Source organism: Pipistrellus kuhlii, unplaced genomic scaffold (assembly GCF_014108245.1).
Source record: "Pipistrellus kuhlii isolate mPipKuh1 unplaced genomic scaffold, mPipKuh1.p scaffold_m20_p_56, whole genome shotgun sequence".
In the NCBI taxonomy this organism is placed as follows: Eukaryota; Metazoa; Chordata; class Mammalia; order Chiroptera; family Vespertilionidae; genus Pipistrellus; species Pipistrellus kuhlii.
In genome coordinates this window covers 1,404,250-1,413,932 of record NW_023425558.1, presented here as the reverse complement: position 1 = coordinate 1,413,932, position 9,683 = coordinate 1,404,250, and the positions used below count along the sequence as shown (strand labels likewise).

Sequence of the window (9,683 nt, the reverse complement as noted above, 5' to 3'; positions counted from 1 at the left end):
CCACGCAGGCACCTGGGCGGGGTGGACGCCCGGCGCAGCCCCCGGTGCCCGCCCTCTGAGCCGGCTGCCAGCGGCTGGAGAGCCAGCTCCGTGCCTCAGGCCGGCTCCCCGGCCCCCACTCCCGCGGCCCATCCGTCTCCCGGCGGCCACAGCCGCCAGCCGCTATTGAGCGGGAGATGAGAAGGTGTGAAGGATGGGGGGACGCGGGGGACGGGCTGGCAGGCGAGATGGATGAGGGGCCGGGGCCAGAGGCGCCTCCGGCAGGACAGCTGGCCGGCGGGAGGGGCTGCGCCGGGAGGGGGGTGTGCGTGTGTGCCCGGTGTGTGTGTGTGTGTGTGTGTGTGTGTGCGCGCGCGTGCGTGTGTGTGCCCGGTGTGTGTGTGTGTGTGCGTGTGCGCCTGGTGTGTGTGTGTGTGTGTGCGCCTGGTGTGTGTGTGTGTGTGCGCGTGTGTGTGCCTGGTGTATGTGTGTGTGTGCGTGTGCGCCTGGTGTGTGTGTGTGTGTGTGTGTGTGCCTGGTGTGTGTGTGTGTGTGCGCGCGTGTGTGTGCCTGGTGTATGTGTGTGTGTGCGTGTGCGCCTGGTGTGTGTGTGTGTGTGTGTGTGCGCGCACCTGCGTGTGTGTGTGTGTGTGTGCCTGGTGTGTGTGTGTGCCTGGTGTATGTGTGTGTGTGTGTGCGCGTGTGTGTGCCTGGTGTGTGTGTGTGTGTGCGTGTGTGTGTGCGCGCACGCATGTGTGTGTGTGTGTGTGCGTGCCCAGGGTGTGTGTGTGTGTGTGTGTGTGTGCCTGGTGTGTGTGCGTGTGTGTGTGTGTGCGCGCGCGCGCGCGTGTGTGTGTGCGTGCCCAGGGTGTGTGTGTGTGTGTGTGTGTGTGCCTGGTGTGTGTGCATGTGTGTGTGTGCGTGCCCAGGGTGTGTGTGTGTGTGTGTGTGCCTGGTGTGTGTGCATGTGTGTGTGTGTGCCCGGGGTGTGTGTGTGTGTGTGTGCCTGGTGTGTGTGTGTGTGTGTGTGTGTGTGTGTGTCTGGTGCGTGTGGGTGTGGGTGTGGGTGTGTGCCCGGTGTGTGCGTGTGTGTGTGCACGGGGGCGGGCGTGTGAGCGAGTGTCTGTGCACACAGGAGTTTGTGCACGTGGAAACCAGGATGGCGGCAGGTTGGCATCTATGTGCACGTGTGTTATATGGGTTGGCATGTCAGTGTGGTCATGTTCATGTGTGTGGGTGTTTCCCAACACGGATACCAAGGCGTATATAAGCACACACACACGCACACACATGCCAACAGAGCCCAGGCTGGCCCGCCCCCAGGTCCGGGCTGGCGCAGCTACCAGGTCCGCCCGTCATCACCCTCACCCCCCACTCCGCCCACTGCGGTCCTGGTCCGGGTGGGCCCTACCTCAGCGTGGCCTGGTGCCATGGGCTCGCCATCACAGCACAGAACTCCCGCCCACCCTGCCCGCAGCAAACCCAGGCCGGCTCGGTGTGCCAGGGGGATCGGGGCCTGGGGACCGAGTGCCTGAGCTGGGGGAGGGGGGGGGCCTGGGGACCGAGTGCCTGAGCTGGGGGGGGGGGGGCCTGAGGCTCGAGGCTCTGGGGGGGCAGCCGTCCATGTTGGCCCCTCTTAGGCCCGGGCCTCTGCCGTCCCACACCCCAGTGCCAGCCTCTGGAGGAAGGGGGGTGCTGGGGCGAGCTGGCCTGGGGAGCGTGCCCAGCCCAGCCTGGGTGCTCTGGCCTGGGGTTCTCCTGGCTGCTCCCTCCCAGTGGGCACCTGGGGTCCAGCCAGTGCCCCTTCCCGGGCCCCGTGGAAGGGACCAGCCGGCCAAACAGCACTCCCACGGGAGAGCAGCCAGCTTTGGGGGCCCACGCCCTCTGCCTTCCTGGCCAGTGACGGTGTCCCCGGAATGCCCAGCATGGGGCCAGCAGGGGGCAGCCTGGAGATGGTACCTGGTCTGGCTGGGAGAAGAGACAAAACCGTGGCCAGTGCAGACCGACCCCACATCCCCCGCCGCCCCCCATCCCCCAGGCCTCGCCCCAGCCCAGCCTCCCATCCTGTGCACTGTACAGGCCTCCGCAGCCAGGCTGGGGCCGGCTCCCGCCCATCCCAGGCAGGAGAGATTACGCTAAGGTGACCAGACGTCCCGCTTTTGGCAGGACAGTCCCGATTTTAAAAAAAACCGGGACTGTCCCGCCAAAAGCGGGACGTCTGGTCACCTTAGATTATGCACCTTGTACGATTGGGGAAACCGAGGCACAGGGCTCGCCAGGGACCTGCCAGTGCAGCGCAGCTCACTGGGCCAAACCGTGCGGCGCACCAGGCTCCCCCCGCCCACCGGGCTCTGTCTCTGCAGCGCCTGCTCCGTTTCCTGCCATCTTCCCCGTGGCTCCATCCGGAGGCCCCCGGTCAGGGGTCTGGTCTCTGCCCTGCAGCCCCAGCAGCGACCGCCACTGCCCCGGCCCCCCACCTCCCCGAGGCCCCATGGGCCCAGCCCTCCAGTCAGCCAGGCCTGGGCCCCACGGACGCCCAGCTCCTCCTCCAGACAGGCCCCCCGGTGCTGGCCATCGATCAGGAGTGGCGGGGGCTCCTGGCCGGGGAGGGAGGGGGCCGGGAGGGGAGAGGGCGGCTTTGCCACGTCAGAGCCTGCCACCTGCCCTCCCCGCACCGCGCCGCCCGGGGGGGACAAGCAGGCGGTGGCCTCAGACGGTGCGGCGTGCGGTGGCTCGGAGAAAGGGGTCGGAGCCGGGCCCCCTGCAGACCGGGTGTAAAACCAGGACAGTCCTGCCAGGAGACCGGAGACGGAGGGAGCACCTGAGAGCGGCCGTGCGCTGAGGGAACCAGGAGACCAGGAGGCGCCGACCACCCGCCACACCCCGCCCCGGTGGCCGGGCTGCTTCTGGACACAGGCGTCTCCATGGCAGGTACCGTGTGGGCAGCCCTGGGGCTTCCAGCTCTGGAGGGAGGGGCGGGGCAGGGGCCAAGGAAACCTCACTGGACCCAGGCCCGGGCCAGAGGGTGAGGCGGGCACCCCGGCTGTCCGGGCAGGGCTGATGGACGCCCTGCCATCCGGGTGCGATGATGGGGTCAGAGCCGCTTCTGGGAGCTGAGAGCCTCATCGGCAGGCGCCCTCGGGCCTGTCCCTCACCCCTCAGCACAAGGTCAGGGCTGGACAAGAAGCTGGGTGTGCAGACCGGACATGCCGCCCACCCCCGGGCTTCAGCGAGATGCCCCTCTCCAGCGTGGTCCCGGCCCCGCCCTCTCACCACGGCTTCCCCAGTGCCAGCTGTGGCCAGTTTGCCTCTTCAGACGCTCCCTCCACTCACCTGTCTGTCTGTCTGTCCATGCACCCGACACCGAAATTCTACCTCTGCTCAGGGGCTCCCCTGGTGTTTGTTACCAGGCCCTGGGCTCCTCCTGGGCGGCTGTCACTAACCACTTGTGCTTCAGGGTTTGTTTGTTTTTCTAGTTTGAACATTTTAATTGTGGGAAATGTACACAACATTGAAATGGCCGTTTTAAAACGCTCAGTTTAGGGGCAGCCGCCACCGCCATCATCTCCAGAACGCTCCGCGTCCGGTTACGCTAAACTGTCCCCTTACACCCTCCCTTCCCCTTCCCCCTCCCCCACTTTCTGTTTCCGAATTAGACTTCCTGTGAGAGGACTTGTACAGCATCTGTCCTTCTGTCTGGCTATTTCACTCAACATATGGCCTCAACTTCCTTCTTTTTAAAAATATCTCTCTCTATGCTTATTTCAGAGAGAAGGGGAGAGAGAAAGAGATATTGTAGAAACATCAGTGATCAGAGAGAATCCGCAATCGGCTGCCTCCTGCACACCCCGCACTGGGGATGGAGCCTGTGCCCTGGCCGGGAATCAGACAGCGGCCTCCCGGTTCCTAGGTCCAGCCCCCAGCCACTGCGCCACACTGGCTGGGCAGAGCCTCCTTCTCTGTAAGGCTGCAGCACAGTGCCGTGTCTGGACAGACCACGCTTTGCTTATCCGTGCACGGCGCCTGCGTTGCCTCCGCCACTGCCCGCTGTGGCCAGTGCTGCCGTGAGCACCGGCCGCGGCTCTGGGTTCCTCCCGGTGTGCGCCAGGAGCAAGGCGGTTGGGCCACGTGGGAATCCTGAGGTTCGTTTTGGGGGAACCACCGTTCCGTTGCCACGGCGACGGCACCGTCTCACAGTCCCACCGGCCGGCCCCGCGCCCTCACCAGCACATCATTCTGTCACTGCGATTGCCCTGCTGACCACCCTCCGTGTGGGCGCACACAGCCCATCGCTGTAGTCAGGGTGCTTGCTTGTTTGACCAGGAGGGTGGAGGGTGACACGGCTTTTGGCCAAGGCTGGTGCCAGGACTGCAGGTCGGAAGGCAGGATCTTGGGGGAAAGTAAGGGGCCGGGGCAGACAGCTGGCTCCGGGGCGGGGTTTCCGGGTCGGAGGCGGTAAGAGAGCTCGTGGTAAGGGGGGGGTCTCCGGAGTGTGGTCTCTCCACGGAGACCCCCCTGCCTCGTCCGCCGAAGGAGAGCTGAGCTTCCAGGGAACTGAGGGGTGTCCACGGAGCTGAGAAAGACCCCCCGCACCCCACCCCGCCATCCAGGCGTCCCGTCACCTACAAAGCGTGTCGCTATGAAGCTAACTGTGTGCCAGGCCCCGCAGGTGCCTCCCAGCCCCTCCAGCAGCCCGGGATGCAGGCATGGCGAGGCCCTGGGGGTGGCGGTGGAAGCGGAGGCTCAGGGAAGGGGGACAATTTCCCCGCGGCCACCGGACGGCTCCGAGGTCCCCGGGAGCCAGCCAGGCCTGGTCTCCGGCCTCCGGGAGCATTTAATTAATGTATTTATTTTAAAATGTTTCTTTATTCATGAAGGAATTACATGTGTGTCCTTATTCCCCCTTTGCCCCCCGCCCCCCTGTGTCTGTGTCCACTGGTTAGGCTTGTATGCATGCACACAAGTCCTTCGGTTGATCTCTCTCCCTTACCCCCACCTCCCCTGCCCTCCCTCTGAGGTTCGATGGTCTGATCGATAAGTGAGCAATTATTTGCCTTACGAGGTGATGCTGAGTCACATTACCTGTGGGAACACACCCAGACCTGGCAGTCAGGGAGGACTTCCTGGAGAAGGAGGCACCTACATGCAGCCTGGAGGCTGAGGGCCGGCTGGTGGAGCGGGGGCGAGCAGGGCCCACGTTCTGTCCTCTCTCCCCAGCCTTCCTCTCCGCGGGCCTCGGGGTCCTGGCAGCTTCCGAGACCTGCCCCCCGCCCGCGAGCAGCTCCGGCTGGGACCCCCGGCTGGTCCCCGCGCTCCCACCCGGCCTCCCCGCCGGCTCCGCGGGGGCCCCGGCCGCGGCGGAGCGCCCCCCGCAGGGCGCCAAGAACCCGCACGTGTCCGGCGTGATGGTGCAGCTGGAGATGAAGGCTCTGTGGGAGGAGTTCAACCAGCTGGGCACCGAGATGATCGTCACCAAGGCGGGCAGGTGTGCGGGGGGGGGGGGGGGGGGGCGGGCAGGTGTGCAGGGGGCGCGGGGGGGACGGTGAGCGGGGGGGGGCAGCGTGTGGGGGGGAGTGGGGAGGGTGAGCGGGGGGGGGGGTTGAGCGGGGGGGGGGCAGGTGTGCGGGGGGGGGGGCGGTGAGCGGGGGGGGGCGGTGAGCGGGGGGTGGGGGGGCAGGTGTGCGGGGGGGGCGGTGAGCGGGGGGGGGCGGTGAGGGGGGGCGGTGAGCGAGGGGGGGGCGGTGAGCGGGGGCGGGGTTGAGCGGGGGGTGGGGGGGCAGGTGTGCGGGGGGGGGCGGTGAGCGGGGGGGGGCGGTGAGGGGGGCGGTGAGCGAGGGGGGGGCGGTGAGCGGGGGGGGGGTTTGAGCGGGGGGTGGGGGGGCAGGTGTGCGGGGGGGGGCGGTGAGCGGGGGGGGGTGGTGAGCGGGGGGGCGGTGAGGGGGGGCAGTGAGCGAGGGGGGGGCGGTGAGCGGGGGGGGTTGAGCGGGGGGGCGGTGTGCGGGGGGTTGAGCGGGGGGGGGCGGTGTGCGGGGGGTGGGGGGGCGGTGAGCGGGGGGGGGGCGGTGTGCGGGGGGTGGGGGGCGGTGAGCGGGGGGGGCGGTGTGCGGGGGGGGGTGAGTGGGGGGGACGCGGGGGGCCGGCGGGGCCGCACTCAGGCAGCCGGCACCCCCTCCCCAGGAGGATGTTCCCCACCTTCCAGGTGAAGATCCTGGGCATGGACGCGCTGGCCGACTACGCGCTGCTCATGGACTTCGTGCCCCTGGACGACAAGAGATACAGGTGCGGCCGCAGGGAGCGGCTCCGTCCGCCGCGCTGAGACGGGGCGTCGACCCTCGCTGCACCCCCGGGAGGCGGGGCCGATCCGGCAGCACCAGGGAGGCCTGTCCTGGGCACCAGCGGGGAGTGTGGGGCAGGGGCACCAGCCCGGCAGCTGGCGGTGGGCAGTGGGCACCAGCCTGGCAGCCGGCGTGGGCGGTGGGCAGTGGGCGGTGGGCACCAGCCTGGCAGCCAGCGTGGGCGGTGGGCAGTGGGCAGTGGGCACCAGCCTGGCAGCCGGCGTGGGCGGTGGGCAGTGGGCAGTGGGCACCAGCCTGGCAGCCGGCGTGGGCGGTGGGAGTGGGCGGTGGGCACCAGCCTGGCAGCCGGCGTGGGCGGTGGGCAGTGGGCGGTGGGCAGTGGGCACCAGCCTGGCAGCCGGCGTGGGCGGTGGGCAGTGGGCGGTGGGCACCAGCCTGGCCGCCGGCGTGGGTGGTGGGCAGTGGGCAGTGGGCACCAGCCTGGCAGCTGGCGGTGGGCAGTGGGCACCAGCCTGGCAGCTGGCGGTGGGCGGTGGGCACCAGCCTGGCAGCCGGCGTGGGCGGTGGGCAGTGGGCGGTGGGCACCAGCCTGGCAGCCGGCGTGGGCGGTGGGCAGTGGGCGGTGGGCACCAGCCTGGCAGCCGGCGTGGGCGGTGGGAGTGGGCGGTGGGCACCAGCTGGGACAGCAGAGAGGGCGAGCCCAGGGCGGCGGGTGGAGCCTCAGGAAGCTCTCAGAGCTGCCGCTTCCCCCTGGCAAGAGGGGGCCACGTGCGGGCACCAGGGCCGGCGGGCGAGGCGCTGTGCGATGCGGACGGCACCCGCACCACTCGCTCTGCCCCAGGTACGCCTTCCACAGCTCGGCCTGGCTGGTGGCCGGCAAGGCGGACCCGGCCACGCCGGGCCGCGTGCACTTCCACCCCGACTCGCCGGCCAAGGGCGCGCAGTGGATGCGCCAGATCGTGTCCTTCGACAAGCTCAAGCTCACCAACAACCTGCTGGACAACAACGGCCACGTGAGCTGGGCCTGTGGCCATGGGGGCCGTGGGGGCGGGCCGGCCTCGGGGCCTGATTCTGACAGACAAACGGGAGCCAGACCGTGGCCGTGGGGGCCATGGGGGCGGGCCGGCCTCCGCAGGGCCTGATAGTGACGAGGGGCCGGGTGCGACAAGAGGCCAGATGCTGGAGGCCCCGGGGCGGGCGAGGCGGTCGGAGGGGACAGGGCTGAAGGCGGCGGGCAGCGCCCTGTGGGTGTGAGAGAAAGCACAGCAGCCAGGATGCCCCAGCCCCGGGGGCCCGGGCACTGCGGGCCCCGGAGGGCGGCTGCAGCCTCAGTGACAGCTGCTGCCCCCTGCCCCCCCAGATCATCCTCAGCTCCATGCACCGCTACCAGCCGCGCTTCCACGTGGTCTTCGTGGACCCGCGCAGGGACAGCGAGCGCTACGCCCACGAGAACTTCAAGTCCTTCGTCTTCGCCGAGACGCAGTTCACGGCCGTGACGGCCTACCAGAACCACCGGGTGCGTCGGCCACAGCCGTTTCACCCGCCCGGAGACAGGCTCCCTCTCAGCCGCCACACGCCCTCGCAGCCCTGGGCTCTCTCTGCCGGCCACTCCCGCCCTCACACCCGCTGTGGGCCGGGGCCGGGCCTCCTGACGGGGGCGGGGGGTGAGGATGGGTGAGCCTGATGCCCACAGCCTCTCCCCAGCTCAGGGCTGACCCTTCACACCACTCTCTTCCCCGCAGATCACGCAGCTGAAAATCGCCAGCAACCCTTTCGCCAAGGGCTTTAGAGAGAGTGACCCGGACTCCTGGTACTGACCGCTCCTGCCAGGCCTGCCCGCTGCCCTGGCCCAGCCCCTCGCCCCGTCCCCAGGCACCTGCTGGGCTGGCTCCTTAGGAGGCCACGCCCACTGACGGGTCCTGGGGTCTCATTGGCCGGCTCGGAACCAGATCTTTGGCATGACCCCTGCCCATCCCTGCCTGCCCCCCTACCCTCCCCCGCCCGCTCCCCTGCCCACCCCTGCCTGCCCCCCTGCCCCATCCCTGCCTGACCCCCTGCCCACCCCTGCCTGCCCCCTGCCCCACCCCTGCCTGCCCTCCAGGACCGCGTCTGCACAGCCTCTGCTCGGCGTCCCCGCCCGGAGCCGCAGCAGCCTCGGCCCCTGCCCGCTGACAGGCCCCACGGAGCAGGAGAAAGGTTAGGCCCGGCGGGACCAGAGCCAGCACTTGGGTGAGAAGCCAGGGCCAGCACCCAGGGCTTCCAAGAAGAGGCTCCAGCACACACAGCACGCCGCTGGGCACCTGTGAGGGCAGAGGGGAAGCAGAGATTTCTCAGGCGATGTGGGGCCCGAGGCAGAGAGACAGGGTAGGGACACGTTTCTGGGGGAAGGGGGCGCAAACAGGTGAACTTCCTGGGGAGGTGGTTCCCACGCTGGGCCTGGCAGGCCTGGGAGGGAGAAAGTGAGAGAAATTCCAGGCAGAGGCAAAGCGAGAGCCAAGGCTGAGGCGGGCAGCGTGAGGTGGGAGACGCGGAGAAGGCAGGAGTGGACGTGAGGGGAGGGCTGGGGTCACTCAGCCCACTTCCTCCCTCAGATCCCAACAAAGCTCCAGCTCTCACCGCCAGGCCCCCGGCTCGGCTCCACCCCCCGCTGCTGGCCACCCCGGAGGCTCTGCTGGGCCCCGCGGCCCACCGGGCCCTCGCCTTCCAGGACCTGTACCCCAGAGCCTCCAGCTCTCTGGGCATCCCAAGGGCCCGGCCCACACCGTACCCCCTCCCCGGCGTCCGGGCTGGCAGGGATCAGGGGGGCCTGCGCCTCCAAGCTGGGCTGGGGCTCCTGTCCCCAACTGCCACGTGCCTGAGGTCCCACCAGGACCCTCAGTGACGAGGGTACCCTGTGGGCAGAGGCCTCTGACCCTGGACCCCACGCCCTCCAGCCTCACCTCTGCACAGACCCCTCCCTTCCCGAGGGGAGCAGTGAGCACAGAAGCCCAGAGGGGGAGGCTGGGATAGTGCCAGGCTTGGAACCAGGCCTCTTACCCCCCAACCTGTGCCCTTCTGCTGTGGGGGTGACTCTGCCCCCCCTCCTCCCCACACATTAAACTGTTTGGCACGGTGGTCAGAGCCCTCTGTCCGCAGGGCTGAGGGGGGAGGGCTCAGGGACGCTGAAGGCCGGAGCCTGGGCTGCAGGCACCCAGAGCTCTCCCGGGCCCTGGCGCAGGGCTGGGTGGGAGGGGAGCTCTGCTCCCTGCCGTGTGCCCGGATGAGGCTGAACTGCAGCTCAGAGAGGTTCTTGCTCAAAGTCAAGGTTTGAGGACACGTGCCGCTCAACGTCCCGGTGCTGGGCGTGGGCTGGGGTCTGGCCCTCAGGGGCCAGGGTCTGGCTGAGGTTCCAGAACCACAGCAGGCAAT

At 69.1% G+C, this 9,683-nt stretch overlaps 1 protein-coding gene across 1 annotated transcript; it reads left to right on the top strand.

Annotated features, from left to right (window-relative positions):
• Positions 1-2,903: 2,903 nt before the first annotated feature.
• TBX10 (T-box transcription factor 10) lies at positions 2,904-9,364 on the top strand. Its single transcript, XM_036416607.2, has 8 exons — positions 2,904-2,910; positions 5,197-5,464; positions 6,157-6,258; positions 7,117-7,288; positions 7,636-7,791; positions 8,018-8,085; positions 8,377-8,471; positions 8,867-9,364. Exons 1-8 carry the CDS (start codon positions 2,904-2,906, stop codon positions 9,154-9,156), a joined length of 1,158 nt encoding a protein of 385 aa, XP_036272500.1. The 3' UTR covers positions 9,157-9,364.
• Positions 9,365-9,683: the final 319 nt, after the last annotated feature.

What these genes read in the sequence shown, in the direction of transcription:
- TBX10 (XM_036416607.2), top strand. An exon ending in TGCTGGACAACAACGGCCAC is followed by an intron (nt 7,289 to 7,635) that starts GTGAGCTGGGCC and finishes CTGCCCCCCCAG; the next exon opens with ATCATCCTCAGCTCCATGCA. An exon ending in GAGAGTGACCCGGACTCCTG is followed by an intron (nt 8,086 to 8,376) that starts GTACTGACCGCT and finishes CCTGCCCTCCAG; the next exon opens with GACCGCGTCTGCACAGCCTC.